Below are 17,523 nucleotides of genomic sequence, written 5' to 3'. Positions count from 1 at the left end.
GACGCCGCCGTCTCCGCCAACGCCATCAAGCTCGCCGTCGCCGCGCGCCTCGGGTACCAGTTCCGCGGGGGCGCCAGCGCGGGCGGCGGCATCGGCAAAGAGTACATGCAGGAGCTGGCGCGAGAGCGCAACAAGGTCGCCCTGCCGCGCGTCGTGCCGCACGAGTGGGGTGTGCGGCTGCCGAGCGAGCGCTTCGTGCTCAGTGGCACGAGCTGGGGCCTGCAGGACGCCTGGGACGAGGTCGACGATGACGAGGAGGTGCCCGATGCCGCGGGGGCCGTCGGCGATGCGATGGAGGGCATCCAGGGCCCGGCGCCAGAGGATGTCGGCGGCGACGGCGTTGAGGGCGGCACCGTAGAGGACATGTTTGGCGACGACGTCGACGAAGAGATGGCTGAATAGTTGTAACTAGTCCTTGAGGGGGAATACCCAAAATATTTGCTTTGTACCGCCGTCAACGAATCGGCGGTTGGAAATGGAACGGCGTTCTTTGGAGTTACTACTGCACCACAGGATCTGGGCAGACAAAATGAATTTTATTTTCTCGCATCAAAATTCCGCTATAAGTACACCGTCTACTTTCCCGGTAGACAGCGTCCGCGATTGCGTACACGCGCAGCACGCCATCAAAGGTTGTTCGAAAAATCTATGCGAATTTCGGTCAAAATCGCGCTTAAATATCTTGGTCTGTGGGTAGCATCTTCAAGCCTCTTGCACTCGATGTCTCTCTGGTTCCTCTTCGCTGACCACTCCTCAACAACCTTTAGTGAGCAGGAATCACCAGATCCCGCGCCGAGCCCGGCAGCGGCACCACCTTGTCCAGCTCGCTCTTGACCGCCTTCCCCATCGCCCCGCGCGGGATCTCCTCGCAGAAGAGCACCCCTCCCGTCGGTGCCTTGTGCGCCGCCAGCCTTGCCGCCACGAAGACGACCACCTCCTGCGCCGTCAGCGCCGCGCCCGCCGCGCTCCGCACCACGTACGCCAGGCACTCGTTGTCCTTGCTGTCGTCGCGGGCCGGCGTCGAGGTCACGCGCGCGTCCGCGATGGCCGCGTTCTGCAGCAGCACGCCCTCCACCTCGGCCGGCGCCACCTCCTCGTACCGCACCTTGAAGATCTCCTTGAAGCGGCCCAGCAGCGTCAGCGCGCCCGTCGCCGGGTCCGCGGCGCCCTTGTCGCCGGTGCGGAACCACCGACCCGGCTCGGTGGAGCTGGGAAGGAAGGCGGTGGCGGTAGCTTCCGGGCTGTCGTGGTATCGGGTAAAGGTGGCCGCGTTGCGGACGCAGACCTCGCCGGGGGCGCCGGGCGGCACCTCCTGCAGAGTGTCGGGGTCCACGATCCTGTTTTCATCGGCATCTCGTTAGCACAGTCGCGGGCATTCCCCACTAGACATATTTTTTTTGGCGCGTAATTTTCGCGTGTGCCAAGAATGATATGGTATATAACCCACTTGATGGTTGTAGACGGCAGGGCTTGGCCGACGCAGCCGGTGACCCAATCGTCGGTGATGGCAACGCCAGAAATTCCAGGCAATTCAGTCGCGCCGTAGCCAGTCAGCACCACGGCGTCGGCAGGGAGCATCTTCCGGATGTTATCGACGACTTGCTGGCGGCAGAGCGCCCCCGCGAAGAACACCTGCCGCAGCGAGGCCACGCGCCGCCGCTCCTCCGGTCCCGCCCCAAGCGCGGCCGCCATCGCCTCCAGGAGCGGCGGCGTCAGCATGGTAGTGCCGATGCCCAGCGACTGGATCCGATCAATAACGGCCGCCGCCTCCCGGGCCCTGGAGATGTACGTGGAAAAGCCGCTGCCGCCGCCCAGGCTGGCGCGCGTGTGATACATGGCGCCGCTGACGTGGAACATGCCAATGACCAGCAGGAAGTGCGCGGTGGGCGGCGGCATGGCGGCGATGAGGTCGGCCCTCGCGATCGCGACCTGGTGGGTGATGACGGCTGCCTTGACCGCGCCAGTCGTGCCGCTTGTGAAGAAGCGGAACGCCTCGCGCGCGGCCGGGTCCCCGCCTTCGTTGACGTTGCGGAAGGCGTGCTCCGCCTCCGTGCCGACGTCCATGATGGCGCTCAGGCTGGCCTGCACGCCGCCCGCGTAGGGCTCCAGACCCGGGGGGTCAAAGACGAGGACTGTGCTGGGCGGCAGGCCCGCTTCCCGGACCGTTGCGAGGGCGAGGTCCAAGAACTCGGGCGCGACGAAGAGCCACTTGAGCCCCGCGGCGCGGATGGCGGTGGCCAGCTCCGCCTGCTTGACAAAGGTCGGGATGCCGGAGAAGATGCCACCGCCGGCGACGACGCCGTCGCCGAGGACGTAGTAGTAGATGTCGTTCTCGCTGAGGAGGCCGACGGCGTCCTGGTCGGTGAGGCCGTGGCGCGCGAGGCCGACGGCGATGCGCTTCACGGCGGAGACGTACTCGCGGCGTGAGAGGGAGCGGTCCGGACGTTCCGCGTCGATCAAGATCTGGTGTCATCTTAGCACGGCTGAGATCAAGCGAGGCTTAGTTGCACTGCATACCGGAGGGAGGTCCGCGAGCTCATCGTCCGGGCTGGGGGAAAGGATTCGTGTCGTGTAATCCATCGCAGTGGGCTCGAGTGATCTGACGAGTGCGCCAGCATGTATGATGATCATAATTATCCATCAACAAGAAGGAATCACTGTGACTTTTATAATAACGCGAAAGCCTGGTCCAAGTCATCAGGCTGCCAGCTAAGCCCGGTCCAGGTCAGCAGGCAGCCATCTAAGTCCGCGGCGCGAGATCGACATGTTTTATTAGTACGAGTTTCCCAGGTAGGCATACAAACGCGAAAGAGGACATGAGGGCAGCGACATTATAGAAAAGCACTAGACAGTATATGAAGCTGTCATGAGTATTATTTGTTATTTGTTAATTTATTGCTATGAAGAATTTTGGCTGTTGTTGCGTCTTTGGTGTTGAGCCAAGATATCGGCCTTATTTATAGAAGCCGGCTTTTCGGGCTCGATGCCGTACCCCGCCCGACGCCACTGTGAACTTGGCGCTGTAAGGCTCTGGGAAGGAAAATGACTTGATCTCGCGGGAGGAATTATTCAAGATAGAGTCAAATCGAACCACCAAAATTCAAGGGAGCTATAGGAGAAAATATTAATCTGTTGCATTATCAGATCCCAGCAATAGAACTCACAAGTAAAGTTACCTGGGTTAACATAGCATGACGCCAAGTTCCGATGGGTGGGCCTGATGAGTGGCGGAAATTTTTCTAGGCGATGGATGCAGTACTGTGATCTGCAACATGGCAGTGGGCAAAACTGGGGTGGGCTGTATTGTGTCCGTGGACTGTGCCAGCAGGAAGGTAGATAATGAGCCGTGGTGGCCACGGTGATTTCCCGAGCGGCGGCCGGGATTTTCTTTCTACTAGAAACAACACTCAGCACACTGCCGGGTAACCTCGATGGCAAACGGAGGACTACCTAATCCGGCTCCGTCCCCGGACAAGGGACAAGGTGTCGCCAATGGTCTTGCTAGTCAGTTTCGGATATAACCTTGCCCACCCTGTCCTTGTCCTCCTTGCGCCTTGGACCTTGCCCCAACATCGTGGATCTTGCGAAGTACAGAATTGGTCGAGCGCTTACCCGCGGCGTTCGCCGGACGATTCTGGAGGGCATAAACCACGCCGCGCGAAAACTGTCACGAGAAGGCGTTTGTCAACCTCTCGTCGAATCCAACCAAGACCGCCAGCCAACATCAAACTAGTTGCCGTAGACTCGGAATCAGCTCTCGAGGTTCTCCCGTCAACGCCGCCGACGCTCTGGCTGAGCCAAGGAGATGGATGGCTGCCCGCCTACCCGTCCTCCAAGATGCGGTGGCGCTGCCCCAGACCCAACGCGCCATTTCGGGGGGAGGGGCGCATACCAATGAGCATTGAGGAGGGGCCGTGATCCTTTGCTACAATAGGAAGCTGTGTGCAGATGGACAAAGAAGGTGCGAGAATGGCGCGAGTGCCACTCCGCTCGAGGTCCCTTTTAGCTCCGAGATAACATTCGATAGCGTCGAGATTCACGACTACCCGGTGGTTTGCCATTTGCGGGCAGCGAAGCCCGTCGACGCTGTGATTGGGACGCCGATCAGCAACACTAGCTAGCACTGGCAGCTGGTGCGCCAAGATCTATGCTTATTCTTGGACAACCCTTTTTAGAGGACCCCCTTCAAAAGGTCCTCCAGTAAGCCTGTGACACTGGCATTCCGCCATCATGCCCGATTGGGCAGTTGATTCTTGACAGCTAGCCAGTCGCTGCAACCCGACCGACGCTCTTGCTGCTGACTGGTGGCTTGGCGGAAGTGTCCGGGTTACACTGTCATTTCCCAGTCACCAACCAACCTCGGTGGTGTTGTGCCGGCGGAAGGGGGGGTTATCCAGGTAGAGTTTTATCTGCTGGTTCGATATACCTTCCTACCTCGTCGACTGGCAAGCGTGCTCGCTGGTCTTGGCATCAGAGCCATTCCATTGTCCATTGTCCGTTCGCCGCTTCACTGCCGTGAGCACGGCATGATCACGTTCAGCTTCTTGCGTCAAATAGGAAGGTAAAGGATGAGCAGTTTCGAGGGAAAATGGCGAATGTAAAGGCTATGACAAATGACACAACGACAATGGTGATGCTCAGCGGTTCTTGTCCAACATAAATACCCCTCGACCAGACCGTCTTCCGAGCATTCGACATCATCACTCAACTTGCTCATCCATCCATCCATCCATCCATCCCTCTTCTTCACTTCTCTTTTCAAAAAGACAACTGTCACAATGGTCGGCTTCAAAAGCTTCGCCGCTCTCTTCCTTGCGGCCCTTGGTGCTGCTGCCCCTGCTCCCTCTGGCGGCAAGTACATCATCACCCTCAAGGACACCGTCACCTCCAGCAAGGCCGCCGCGCACTTGCAGTGGGTGAACGATGTCCACGCCCGTAGCATCGGCCGCCGTGACCTCAACCTCAACGGTGTCGAGAAGACCTACGAGATTGGCAACTTCAACGGCTACGCTGGCAACTTTGACACTGCCACCATTGAGGAGATTCGCAACAACCCCGAGGTATGTCTGAGACTTACGCCCCCAATATGCAGGGCCTCCCAATATTCAATCACTCCCAACACGCAATGACGCCCAATATGCAATCACTCCCAACGCTGACTCGCTACGTTATAGGTTGAGGCTGTCGAGCTGGACCAGACCTGGACTCTGTATGCCCTGACCACGCAGTCCAACGTCCCCCACGGCCTGTCCACCATCTCGCACCGCCAGTCCGGCGCCAGCAACTACATCTACGACAGCAGCGCCGGCCAGGGCGCCTACGCCTACGTCGTCGACTCTGGCGTCAACATCGACCACGTCGAGTTTGAGGGCCGCGCCACCCGGGGCTACAACGCCGCCGGCGGCCAGGACGTCGACACCCTCGGCCACGGCACCCACGTCTCGGGCACCATCGCCTCCAAGTCGTACGGCGTCGCCAAGAAGGCCAACATCGTCTCCGTCAAGGTCTTCAGCGGCCGCACCGCCGACACCTCCGTCATCCTCGACGGCTACAACTGGGCCGTCAACGACATCGTCGCCAAGCGCCGCCAGACCCGCTCCGTCATCAACCTGTCCCTCGGCGGACCCGTCTCGACCGCCTTTGACCGCGCCGTCGCCAGCGCCTACAACCAGGGCGTCCTCAGCGTCGTCGCCGCCGGCAACGAGAACCAGGACAGCAACAACGTCTCCCCCGCCCGCGCCCCCCAGGCCATTACCGTCGCCGCCGTCAACGCCAACTGGGCGCGCTGGGTCTGGAACTCGCAGCAGGGCTCCAACTACGGCACCCCCGTCGACATCTACGCCCCCGGCGAGGACGTCCTCTCCACCTGGATCGGCTCGACCACGGCCACCAACACCATCACCGGCACCTCGATGGCCTCCCCGCACATCGCCGGCCTGGCCATCTACCTGGCCGTCCTGGAGAACCTCGACACCCCGGCCGCCATCACCTCCCGCATCAAGCAGCTCGGCACCCAGAACAAGGTCACCGGCAATGTCGGCAGCACCGTCAACCTGCTGTCCTACAACGGTAACCAGTAAGGCAGAGGACCAAATTATGTGGAGGATTATCCTTAGTATATAACGGAAAGACATGTATGAATTTATGAATAAATAATTATATTTTTTCTTCGGCCATTATTGACTGCATCTATATCATCAGCTCATCCTCGTAGTTGCTTGCTGAGAATGGACACACATGTATCAGACACGCACTCGGGCGTAGCATAATAAAGCATACTTTGATGAACCAGAATCCTTTACATACATATCTCCCTCACTTACACAAAGTTTATTTTTTTCTTTCAGAATGATTGCTTTAGTAGTTAATCCGTTCTATATTGTCGACGGCAATTCATTTATTAGAGGTCGTCATTGTTGCCCCACTTTTACTACTTGGCAAAGGCATCCTAGCCGAGTCCATGCTCTCTCCAAGAACTGTCATCGCAAGGCAAGGGACAGGTGGCAACATTGATCGCCAGAGAGCCGCAGCAATATGAGCGCGGCGCTGACGAACCCATCGTCACTTGACTCAGGTATGTCGAATTCGCTTCAGCGGAAGGCACCGTTTTGTTAGCTAACTGCGCCACTGGGTGAACGGACAGTCGACTACGACCCCATCGACCACCTCAACCTGCTCTTCGCGAACCCGGCCTCGGTATCGTCCGTCAACCGCGTCTCGCAGACGCTCCGGTCGCACCAGGATGACCTCGCCGCCGAGATCGGCGCCCTCGAGGCCGCGCAGGCGTACCGACCCGACTCGAGCCTGGAGCGGATGCGGTCGGCGCAGGCGGAGCTCGGGCAGCTGTTCCGCAAGGTCGAGACGGTGCGGTCGCGGGCCATGGAGACGGAGGCGAGCATCACCTCGATGACGGCGGACATCAAGCGGCTGGACGGCACCAAGAAGAACCTGACGCTGAGCATGACGGCGCTGAAGCGGCTGCAGATGCTGACGACGGCGTACGAGCAGCTGCGCGGGCTCGCGCGCGCGCGCCAGTACCGCGACTGCGCGGGCCTGCTGCAGGCGGTGCTGCAGCTCATGCGCCACTTTGGCAGCTACCGCAGCATCGAGCAGATCGCCGCGCTGAGCCGCGAGGTCGCCGAGCTGCAGCGGGGGCTGCTCGAGCAGGTGTGCGAGGACTTTGAGATGGCCTTTGCCAAGGGCGAGGTCGCGGCGCGGCGGGGGACGCTGGCCGAGGCGTGTCTGGTCATGGACGCGCTGGGGGACGCGGCGCGCGCCCGCCTGGTGACGTGGTACGTCAACACGGAGCTGCGCGAGTACCGCCAGGTGTTCCGCGGCAACGACGAGGCGGGCAGCCTGGACAACATCGGCCGGAGGTACGCGTGGTTCCGGCGCACGGTCAAGGCGCACGAGGAGGAGCACGCGGCCATCTTCCCGCCGCACTGGCGCGTCAGCGAGGTCCTGGCCACCGCGTTCTGCGAAGGAACGCGCGACGACTTCAGGGGCATCCTGGAGCGCAGCATGCGGCGCACCGACGGCGCCAAGATTGACGTGAATCTGCTCTTGTCCTGCCTGCAGGAGACGCTCGACTTTGAGCAGAGCCTGGAGAGGCGCTTCTCCAACGAGCCGCGAGCGAGCATCGACACGTTGAGCTCTGCGGAGGAAAAGACGTATTCATTCAACGGACTCATCTCGGTTGCGTTTGAGCCGTACCTCAGCCTATGGGTTGACTCACAAGACAGGCAACTTGCTGCAATGATGCCAAAGTACAGGAATCAGCCGTCAATACCGCCCGACGACGAATTCTCGCCGCAAGCGGTGATGCAGTCCGCCATTGAGCTGTTTCACTTTTACAAGCTCACCCTATCACAATGCGCAAAGCTGTCGACTGCGGAACGGCTACTCGACCTATCAAAGATACTCGCAAAGTATCTCGACGAGTACGCGCAGCAAGTCTTGCTACACAAGCTCCAAGCCTCCGGCCAAACACTACCCGCGATGCAGGACTGCATCCTGGTGCTCAACACGGCCGACTTTTGGCACGCAAACACAAACCAGCTGGAGGAGAATATCAAGAAGCGCATAGACCCGGACCTCGTCGGCAGGGTCGACCTGTCATCCCAGTCCGACGCCTTCCTTGGCGTGGCCAGCGCCTCGGTATTGGCGCTGGTGCGGATCGTGGAGCAGCACTGCGAGGGCGTCTGGCGAGAGATGAAGAACACGAACTGGAGCACGATGGAGACCGCGGGCGATCAGAGCTCATACGTCGGCGAGCTTGTGAAGCACGTCAACGACAAGACGCAGGAGATTCTGGCCGTGGTGGGCAAGCAACAGTATGCCAGGGCCTTTTGTGATAATCTTGTCGAGCACTTGGCAACAAGCTACATTAACCAAATTGTGCAATGCCGGCCAATATCAGAGATCGGTGCTCAGCAGGTATGTCGCTTATTCCTCCCCGAATTTCTTTTACATGCAAGACTAACAGTGGTGGCAGATGCTGGTGGACAAGTATGCACTTACAAAGTCTTTCGGCACCCTGATTCTTCAGCACAACCCATCACCGACGCCTCAACCACCGCCGGCCGGCTTCGTCCGGAGAGTCGAGCAATCCATGGGTCGTGTCGACCCGCTGCTCAAGACGCTGCAGATCCGGCCGTCGCCGCCCGAGGGTCTCGTGCAGGCGTACCTCATCCACATCGGCGACAAGTCGGACACCAACTTCCGCAAGATCCTGGAGCTCAAGGGCGTGCGCAAGCAAGACCACGCGCACCTGATGGAGCTGTTCGGCATCCACCGCGAGGGCAGCGGGGGCCACGACAAGCTGGTGGCGAGCTCGCCGCTGCTGACGCCGCTCATGGCGACCACGACGACATCGGGTCTCGGCGGCAGCAGCAGTACCGCCACCGCGGCGGCGGGCGCGGCGTCGGTGCTGACGGGCACCGCGGCGCGGGGTGCCTTTGACGCGGGCTCGCTGGGCGAGAAGCTGCTGAGCGCGGCGCGGGACATTGGCACGGCGAGCGCGGCCGGGATGCCCGGCGGCGTCGGCGTCGGTGCGGACAAGGCGACGATCAACGAGAACTTGCGCAACTTTGGCAAGTTTTTCCGAAGGGACATTGGCGGCCTGGGCGCGCGGTTCGGAAAGCGGGACGGCAGCCTCGGCGCCGAGGGGGAGCAGCGATGAGCGGTCCGTCATGGTGGGCTGGGTTCGAGTGTGGGTGCCGCTCGGCGAAGATGACGTCGGCAAGCTGGGTTGTTGCATGGACATGGCTACGCGCAGGACCCCGGTCGGCAGTCGGCGATCCGAGTTGATGTTGGTGTCTTGGTCATTGATGGAGGGTGGCGTGGTACCATCACGGACAACACGGCAGATGGGGAAACGGGCGTGTACAGACTCTACACCTGAGAAGGATCAATAAATAAAGAAAGAATGTATATTACTAGAAATTGATTGTATATTGATTATGCAAGGCAGGCGATGGCACTAGTTTTGAAAGATTTGTCAACTCGATTTACAGGCAGCAAGCTTTGTCTCTCTGTCTGTCTGTCTGTCTGTCTGCAGTGGCGTTATTCAGCAGCCAGCCAACGCAAAAGGGTGACAAATGAACCGATTCCCACCGTGAATTTTTCCAAATCAAAATGCCTGTAAAAACAATCACTTTCATTTTATTCATATCGTCTTCTTCTTTATTCCTCGACTTTCATTCATCCTCAGGACATCAAGCTCTCTCTCTGCCCCACCACCCCTCCTCCCCCTCGCTCGAGCTCGGAGGCACCAAAACTTGAATTAGTCAACAAACTCACGCACTCACGCACTCACTCACTCACGCGCAGCAGCCCACCACTCACCACACAGCCCGCGATTCCCCATAAAGTCCCTCTCTTTTCTCCTTCTTCCTTCCTCTCCCTCCACTCCGGCGTGTATCGCAAACAACCGCCAAACTGTTTGCCTCTGCTTTTCGACGGCCGCTACGCTCCAGCGCCGGATTTTCTCTCGCCGCCGTCGCCACAGTCGCAGCCGCGACCACCAAGTACCCCCAAGCCGCGTCGAAGCCAGCCGAGCTGGGAACAAGAGCCATGCACAGCAAGGTTGTCAGTACGTTTCTTGCGAATTCCCGGGACCAGCCATTGCTGGTGGTCTTTTCGAGGGGACGAGGACACGATCTAAGCTAACGCTGCCTGTCCAGTCATCGGATCGGGCCCGGCCGCCCACACGGCCGCCATCTACCTCGCCAGAGCAGAGCTGAAGCGTGAGTCTCGTCGATTGCAAAGTGGAATCCCGCGGGTGGACAGCACAACTGACAGAGACATTTCCCAGCCGTCCTCTACGAAGGCTTCATGGCCAACGGCACCGCCGCCGGCGGCCAGCTCACCACCACGACCGACGTCGAGAACTTCCCCGGCTTCCCCAAGGGCGTCATGGGCCAGGAGTTGATGGTATGTTAAGGCGTTCCATGCGAAAGAGAAAACGGCCCAGTCGCGCAAGGCGAGCATTCTAACAAAGCCTCTCCTCCTTCTTTCAGGACAACATGCGCGCGCAGTCTGAGCGCTTCGGCACCGAGATCGTCACCGACACCGTCACCAAGCTGGACCTCTCCTCGCGACCCTTCAAGTACAGCACCGAGTTCGCCCCCGACGAGACGCACACCACCGACGCCGTCATCGTCGCCACCGGCGCCTCCGCCCGCCGCATGGGCCTCCCCGGCGAGGACAAGTACTGGCAGAACGGCATCTCCGCCTGCGCCGTCTGCGACGGCGCCGTCCCCATCTTCCGCAACAAGCCCCTCTTCGTCATCGGCGGCGGCGACTCCGCCGCCGAGGAGGCCACCTTCCTGACCAAGTACGGCAGCCACGTCACCGTGCTCGTCCGCCGCGACCAGCTGCGCGCCAGCAAGACCATGGCCAAGCGGCTGCTCGCCCACCCCAAGGTGACGGTGCGCTTCAGCGCCTCCGCGACGGAGATCCGCGGCGGCGAGGACGGGCTCATGTCCCACATCGTCGTCAAGGACAACGTGACGGGCGGGGAGGAGGTGCTGGAGGGCAACGGGCTGTTCTACGCCATCGGGCACGATCCCGCGACGGCGCTGGTCAAGGGCCAGCTGGAGATGGACGGGGAGGGCTACGTGGTGACCAAGGCGGGGACGACGCTGACGAGCGTGCCGGGCGTGTTCGCGGCGGGCGACGTGCAGGACAAAAGGTACCGCCAGGCGATCACGAGCGCGGGCACGGGGTGCATGGCGGCGCTCGAGGCGGAGCACTACCTGTCGGAGCTGGAGGCGGGCGAGTGACTGGATGGCAGCGGCAGGGAGAAGAGCATGCTGTGAATTGGGACGGTATTCGAGACAGGGCCGTGGCTTGCACGTTTAGAGAAATAGAGTACACAGTACAGTACAAAGAGATTATGTGCGGAGTATACCGCCTGAAGAGGTAGATACATGGACTAAGCTTTTGTTCCTGATTGGAACTGTACAAAAACGGGTGCTTGAATCGAAAACCTTGAAAAAAGAGAGGATGATGGGAGGAAGAAGCGACGCTGCGTCAAGGCGCGACCGTCTCCGGAGGAAGGGTCCGGACGTACACGACCGGGCCCTCGTACTGGTGCGTCCCGCGGAAGAAGTAGTACACGACGGAGAAGAGCGCGACGCCGCCGTAGATGACCACGTTCCAGTTCATCTCCGCCGCCTTCGGGTTCGGGTTCGGCGGCATGAAGGCCAGCACGAAGATGACCACCAGGAACGCCTCCGACGCGATGTTGATCGGGAGCCCCCAGCGGCCGAGGCTGAACTTGGAGGGCAGCAGCGGGCTGCCCGTCGCGCGCCGCCAGACGATGCACCCGATGGAGACGATGTAGCTCGAGAGGATGGACGTGGTGGCGAGCGAGGTGATGGAGTTGAGGGCGACCGCGGAGCCGATGTTGATGAGCGCCAGCAGGCTGGAGACGACAAAGGTGACGAGGATGGCGTTGATGGGCACGTCCCAGCCGACGGGCACGCTGGCGAGCCAGGGGCTGAAGGGCAGGGCGCGGTCACGCGCAAAGGCGAAGACCTGCCGCGAGGCGGTGGCGACCATGGTCAGGTTGGCGAAGACGGTCATGGCGACGACGAAGACGGACATGGCGGTGGCGCTGCGCGCGGAGCCCGTGGCGTTGAGGAAGACGGCCATGAAGGGGAAGCCCGTCGGCGAGGCGAGCACGGCCTCGAGGTCGCCGATGCAGAAGCACAGCGTGATGACCATGATCCAGCCGAACGCGCCGTTGAAGACGGTCGTCATCATCATGGACCGCGGCAGCGTGCGGCCCGCGTCGCGCAGCTCCTCCGACATGTGCACCGCCGCGTCGGCACCGAGCAGCGGGAGCACGCCCGCCAGGATGCCGACGAGCGTCGAGCCGCCGAGGCTGCCCCAGCCGCCGCCGTCGGTGAACTCGGTGAAGACGGCGGAGGCGTCGGCGCGCGGCGAGAGCACCCACAGGGCGACGAGGATGCCGAAGAAGCCAAAGACGTGGATGATGAGGACGAGGGCTTCAATCAGGGGCAGCTTGCGCGCGAGCAGCGTGTTGAAGAGCACCGAAAAGGCGGCGACGGCGATGGCGAGCAGCGTGCCGTGCCAGGGCTGCGGCGCGTACGAGTCGGGCCAGTTGAGCACGATAAGGCCCTGGATCTGCGTGCCGGCAATGAAGGCCGACGATGCGCACGACGTCTGCCACCCGAGCACGCACATCCATCCGATGAGGTAGCTGAGGAGCTTCTGGTGCTGCGGCGGCGCGAACTCGGACACCCAGTGGTACTGACCGCCGGAGGTGGGTGCCCTGATGCCGGAAGTGGCCGTGTTAGCTGGATGACAGGAGGAGGGTAGAGAGGGAACCGGAGGACGCTTACATGGAAGCCATCTCGGCCATGGACGTGTTGACCACCATGAAGCCCATCCAGCAGACAAAGAACATCCAGATGAGACCAGCAGTACCGCCGTTGATGAGACCAATGGTAGCGACACTGCAGAATATGTTAGTCACTGTCGAAGGGGAAGGAACGATATCAAGATGGAATGCCTACCTCAAGCTAAACTCCCACGAGGCCATGAGAATCATGGAAAAGCCCAGGATGGACAGGAAGCGAAAGTTCCTCTACACTCTCATTAGCAACAAGTTTTCTTCGCCAGCAAGTCAAAAGCCAGCAAGAGTCTTATCCTCACCCTCATCTCTTGAGCCTTGCCCATGCGGTACATGTCGAGGCGATCGCCCGCATTGCCATTCTTTTCATCCACGCCCTCGGCATAGACGCCGCCGGCATCGAACGCTTTGTCGTCGGTCCCCATTCTGTACGGGATATGAAAAGACGAACGGCGTAGGGCCAGGGCCAGGGAAGATGTGAGGTGAAAGAGGAAAGCAGGTCAAACTAAAAATTTTGAAGACAAGAAGAAGAAGAGAAGCTGTCACAAAAAGCCTTATCCGCTTTTCGATGCAACAACTGGGAAGATTGCGTCCCATGTGCCTGGCTCGAATCTGCACGCCATTTTTTACAGACTATCAGTTTCGGACCCAATGCCCCCCCCCTCGTCTCCATTTCCTCGTGGATTAGATGGCAATAATCTGGCGGATATTTCTTCAGGTCCCGAAATTGAGGAAGGGTCTTTCTCTCGGGAGAGCATGCCGTCGGGGGGTTTGGCGACTCATGACCGGTGGAGGGGGGACGGGCCGCCAAAGAAGAATAGGTCGAGAGGAATCAGAAGGCCATGGCTGTAGAAAAGAGTCCGCGGGCTGCAGGTAAATAAAGGGGGGGGGGATGGTCTCCCAGAGCCTTCAAGGATATAAATGAAGACTATAGCCCGCGTGTACTTAATACTCCGTGCTTGGCAGCGGGCCGTACTGGTGGGCCCTCTTCTAACTTGCTTGCTTCTCGGAAAGAGGTTTCTGGGGCCAGGAAAACGTGTTGATATTCGCCCATTAGAGTCGAGTTCGCAGCTTGACCAACGCTTGCTCGTCCAAAGAAGCCCCCAAGGCAGCCTCAATCTGGTAGGTGAATCCAGGGGCAGCCCGCCGCCTCTGCCGCGCGAGACCACGATCTCTCGCAAACCAAAATATTGGACCTAGAACGGCGAAAGAAGAGGTGGTGGAACAAACTAGTCATAAAAATAAAGCCGGGCGTCTTCTTCATCCTGTCAATGGTGGAGGCAGGTAACGTTCCGTAACGTTAGTTGGCCGGCATGGGTCTTGGCCCGGACAACGTCTTTGACCAATTGCAGTCGAAGCCGCCGAATTTTCCCAGGCTCCCTCTTTCTCTTATTTCTTTATGAATGGTTGTTTATTATAACCTCTCTCTTGCACATATAGCCCCTTCGGTTCGAATCTTCTCCTATTTCCTCGTCCAACGCGCTGCATGTCGCTCAGCTGTATCGTGTCGTGCTCGAAGATATTCTGCAACAGTCTTCAGACTCGAGTGCCAAGTAGTGCACAGTCGACTCGGGCTATTTGCTTCGCCAGGAAAAAAAAAACAAAAAAAAACAAGAATTGATATAAGGTTGCAGTATCCAGGTGTGCAGCGGTTCCATAAAACCTCTCCCCCCAACCCGGTCACCAAATTTCTTCAAGGGTCCGCCTTGGCTGTTCCACAGTGTCGGAGAGAAGACCCTCTGCGGATTGCAAGTATGTCGTAAGGAAAACAAGACCCCTGTAGCCACTGCTGTGTGGTCATCATGCTTGTCGGAGAATACCAAGATTATCTGCTCGTGTGAGGTTGGTCGAGGTCGGAGGGCGAATTCGTCTTGAACTAAATCAATCCGCCTTCGCATCCCTTCTCTCCTAGCAATGTGCCTCATTCTCGCAGTGTGAATCCGATCGCCTCTCTACAATGGAAGTGCAAACGTTTGGTGACGGGCCGCGCTTCTCGCCGGTTACCTCTAGCGACCATGCTGGGCAGCTGTGGATTGTCACCATCCTGGCGCTCGTCTACAGCTCTCTCGTCAGCACGGCTAGGGCATACGTGAAGTACAAGATGTTCGGGATAGACGACATCTTGATCGCTTCCGCAACGGTAACGCGCAGTCCGACTCGGTTTTGGCCGTCATTACTCGGGTGATCTGACGGTAGCTTTCCTCCTAGGTTTTGCAACTCGCACAATCCATTGCCATCTTTGTGGGACTAGGAAATGGTGGTCTTGGAAAGTTCAACTCCATCACGACGTCCGAGCAGTGGAGGACGTCTTCCAAAGTACGCTCACAATTACTGCCATCAAGACGCACCTACTGACACCTTTGCGACACAGTCGACGCTGGCGGCCATGATTCTCGGCTTTCTGACAATGTGTCTGTCGAAATGCTCCCTCCTCGCACTTATACTTCGAATCATTGGCCGAAAGACGGGCAAGAGCAGGCCGATTTGCATCGCAATGATGGTTGTGAGCGCAATGTGGGGAGTGGGATCCTGCATCGCGTACCTGGCAAACTGTCGAGCCGATACATTATTGACGCCGGAGAACATCACACAATGTCCAAGCCAGGTAGGGAGTTTCCGTCCCGAGACCGCAACCATCAGCTGACCGGGTGCGTTGTATGTGTGTGCATAGGAAACGCGCTGGGCAGTCATCACAGCGGTTGATATTTTCACCGAAGTTGCCGCCTGGCTGCTGATGGTGGAACTGACCTGGAGCGTCAACATGTCAGCCGCGCGCAAGTTCCAAGTCATCATGGCCTTCTCTTTTCGGCTGCCGCTCGTCATCCTCTCCGGCGTCCACCTACACTACTTTGACCAGTATCCGTCGGCTGCCGAACCGCAGTTCGCCGTCATCGACAGTCTACTCTTCCAGCAGGCCATGATCTCGTGGTCCCTGATCTCGGCGACGGTGCCAAACCTCAAAAACTTTCTCAAGTCCTTTTCGATTGGCATGGGCTTCCCGCTGGCGTACGACGATACCATGAGCGGGTCGGGGGGGGCATACGCTCTGCGGTCTTTTGCCAACAGTCGTTCCAAAGGGACGGCGGCGGCGGGATCGGCGGCAGGAAACACAGGCGTGGTGTCGACGACCATCTCGGCAAGGCGGCGATCGGACGCCGGGCAGTCTGCTCAGGTGTCGCCGCACGGTTGGCCAGCGGGAGGCGTGCTGTCTGGTCAGACGACAGAGGCGCAGCCGTATGCGACAAGCAGCAGGGAGCACGTGGACGATGACGCCAACTCCGGGACGGGTAGCCAAGACATGATTATCAGCAAGGAGATTGCTTGGAAGATAACGTATGAAGAGCGGTCCTAATTATTTAGTAGGGGACGTAGTTTCGGGTGGAGGTGTATGACTTGTTGGGCTTGTTGGTGTTGGTAGGATAATCGTCACAAGCTTTGCCAAACTCTGTAGATTCACAACCAAAACCCATGATGATGCAATCCAGCGTCCCTTATCAAGCCATGCCTCGATCCAAAATGATGTCGCTGAAAGCCGGAAGCTGAACTGAGCAAACGGAGTGGAGAGCTTAGTGTCAGGAGTCGAATTGTGATATCACTGTCGCTCGGTGTGGGATTCGGTGCCACTCCCGCGGTTGCCAACACGTCTAAGCTATCAAAAAAATCGAATCAGGGCATAGTTGCTAATTGAATAGTCAACCATCATCTGGATGTGGCTTTCGGACGTGGCGTTGGGAAGTGGGAAGGTGGAAGAGGGAAATTGAACGCCTGCACCCACTAACACCAACAAAAAAGGACCCCTACTTCCCCCCCCCCCCCCCCCATCCTGGTCGCACCGCTACAGTATCACTCGGAACTCACCACCACCATCCCCTTTTCTTCCTGCCTCGACATTCACGACAATGACGCCGCAATATTCCTCTGGCGGCGCATATAAATCAGCCCAACAGCTAGAGAGTCCCTGCCTGCTCTGGCCACGTCGAGCAGGGTCGTGGCACTGCCCACTTCGCTCCCCATCTTCCAATCCACAGCAACTGTGGACCACAAACGGGAATGGACGACTGTTCGGGAAATACTCCCCCTCCCCCTCCCTCACTACCTTCTCCCATCAAGATGCCACAATTGGCAAGGGGGAAGAACGCATAATGTGGCGGCCCGCGCCATGGCGGTAGCACCTCTGGGAGGATACTCAAAGTGCTGCCGGCCCCATCCCTGCCTGCAGCTTAGCCCGCGGCGCCTCTCTGATCTCGGCGATATTCATCATCGTTCTTGCGACCTCTAGGCATCACAGCAAGAACTCTCAGCCATGCCCGAAATTGTCGTCCGAGACGCCCGCTACTCGGAGCTACCCGAGATTGCGCGCCTCATGGCCGCCGCCTTCTGGGACGACAACCTCTTCGGCGAGCACATCCATCCCCACCGCTCCCAGTACCCGGACGACATGTACCTCTACTGGCTTCGCCGCGCCCGCGTCAACTTCTGGGACTACCGCTATCGGTTCCTCGTCGCTGTTCGCCGCGAAGCCTCCTCGCCCACCACCGGCCGGGAGGAGGAGGACGTCATTGTCGGCACCGCGCTGTGGACGCGCCTCGGCGATGGCGGCCGCGCACTTGAGCTCTGGCCCGTCGATCCCCGTACGTCCC

At 59.2% G+C, this 17,523-nt stretch overlaps 8 protein-coding genes across 8 annotated transcripts in view; 6 read left to right on the top strand and 2 right to left on the bottom strand.

Moving 5' to 3' along the window:
• Nucleotides 1–105: 105 nt before the first annotated feature.
• On the top strand, nucleotides 106–402 carry ISF_05645 (transcription initiation factor TFIID, 31kD subunit; the record flags this gene model as incomplete). Its single annotated transcript, XM_018849250.1, has 1 exon — nucleotides 106–402. One exon carries the CDS (start codon nucleotides 106–108, stop codon nucleotides 400–402), a length of 297 nt encoding a protein of 98 aa, XP_018703821.1.
• Nucleotides 403–763: 361 nt separating this feature from the next.
• ISF_05644 (AMP-dependent synthetase/ligase) lies at nucleotides 764–2,580 on the bottom strand (the record flags this gene model as incomplete). The annotated part of the gene is made up of 3 exons (XM_018849249.1): nucleotides 764–1,337; nucleotides 1,448–2,463; nucleotides 2,518–2,580. The coding sequence occupies 3 exons, from the start codon at nucleotides 2,578–2,580 to the stop codon at nucleotides 764–766; spliced, it is 1,653 nt and encodes a 550-aa protein (XP_018703820.1).
• Nucleotides 2,581–4,778: 2,198 nt separating this feature from the next.
• ISF_05643 (alkaline serine protease Alp1) lies at nucleotides 4,779–6,080 on the top strand (the record flags this gene model as incomplete). Its single annotated transcript, XM_018849248.1, has 2 exons — nucleotides 4,779–5,060; nucleotides 5,175–6,080. The coding sequence occupies 2 exons, from the start codon at nucleotides 4,779–4,781 to the stop codon at nucleotides 6,078–6,080; spliced, it is 1,188 nt and encodes a 395-aa protein (XP_018703819.1).
• Nucleotides 6,081–6,534: 454 nt separating this feature from the next.
• On the top strand, nucleotides 6,535–9,181 carry ISF_05642 (Vps53-lik; the record flags this gene model as incomplete). Its single annotated transcript, XM_018849247.1, has 3 exons — nucleotides 6,535–6,574; nucleotides 6,644–8,436; nucleotides 8,495–9,181. The coding sequence occupies 3 exons, from the start codon at nucleotides 6,535–6,537 to the stop codon at nucleotides 9,179–9,181; spliced, it is 2,520 nt and encodes an 839-aa protein (XP_018703818.1).
• Nucleotides 9,182–10,074: 893 nt separating this feature from the next.
• ISF_05641 (thioredoxin reductase) lies at nucleotides 10,075–11,285 on the top strand (the record flags this gene model as incomplete). The annotated part of the gene is made up of 4 exons (XM_018849246.1): nucleotides 10,075–10,093; nucleotides 10,185–10,247; nucleotides 10,316–10,434; nucleotides 10,521–11,285. The coding sequence occupies 4 exons, from the start codon at nucleotides 10,075–10,077 to the stop codon at nucleotides 11,283–11,285; spliced, it is 966 nt and encodes a 321-aa protein (XP_018703817.1).
• Nucleotides 11,286–11,535: 250 nt separating this feature from the next.
• ISF_05640 (Amino acid/polyamine transporter I) lies at nucleotides 11,536–13,308 on the bottom strand (the record flags this gene model as incomplete). Its single annotated transcript, XM_018849245.1, has 4 exons — nucleotides 11,536–12,802; nucleotides 12,873–12,986; nucleotides 13,047–13,117; nucleotides 13,186–13,308. 4 exons carry the CDS (start codon nucleotides 13,306–13,308, stop codon nucleotides 11,536–11,538), a joined length of 1,575 nt encoding a protein of 524 aa, XP_018703816.1.
• A 1,532-nt stretch (nucleotides 13,309–14,840) lies between these two features.
• Nucleotides 14,841–16,235, top strand: ISF_05639 (hypothetical protein; the record flags this gene model as incomplete). Its single annotated transcript, XM_018849244.1, has 4 exons — nucleotides 14,841–15,023; nucleotides 15,092–15,199; nucleotides 15,255–15,386; nucleotides 15,555–16,235. 4 exons carry the CDS (start codon nucleotides 14,841–14,843, stop codon nucleotides 16,233–16,235), a joined length of 1,104 nt encoding a protein of 367 aa, XP_018703815.1.
• A 951-nt stretch (nucleotides 16,236–17,186) lies between these two features.
• The window catches only part of ISF_05638 (Acyl-CoA N-acyltransferase), a gene marked incomplete at both ends in the record, with an annotated part of 852 nt that continues 515 nt past the window's right edge, over nucleotides 17,187–17,523 (top strand). Inside the window, one exon of the mRNA XM_018849243.1 lies at nucleotides 17,187–17,514. Within this exon, the coding sequence (XP_018703814.1) occupies nucleotides 17,187–17,514 (328 nt within the window). The remainder of the gene's footprint in view (nucleotides 17,515–17,523) is intronic.

Source organism: Cordyceps fumosorosea (genome assembly GCF_001636725.1).
Source record: "Cordyceps fumosorosea ARSEF 2679 chromosome Unknown scaffold_13, whole genome shotgun sequence".
In the NCBI taxonomy this organism is placed as follows: Eukaryota; Fungi; Ascomycota; class Sordariomycetes; order Hypocreales; family Cordycipitaceae; genus Cordyceps; species Cordyceps fumosorosea.
This window is presented reverse-complemented; position numbering and strand designations above follow the sequence as displayed.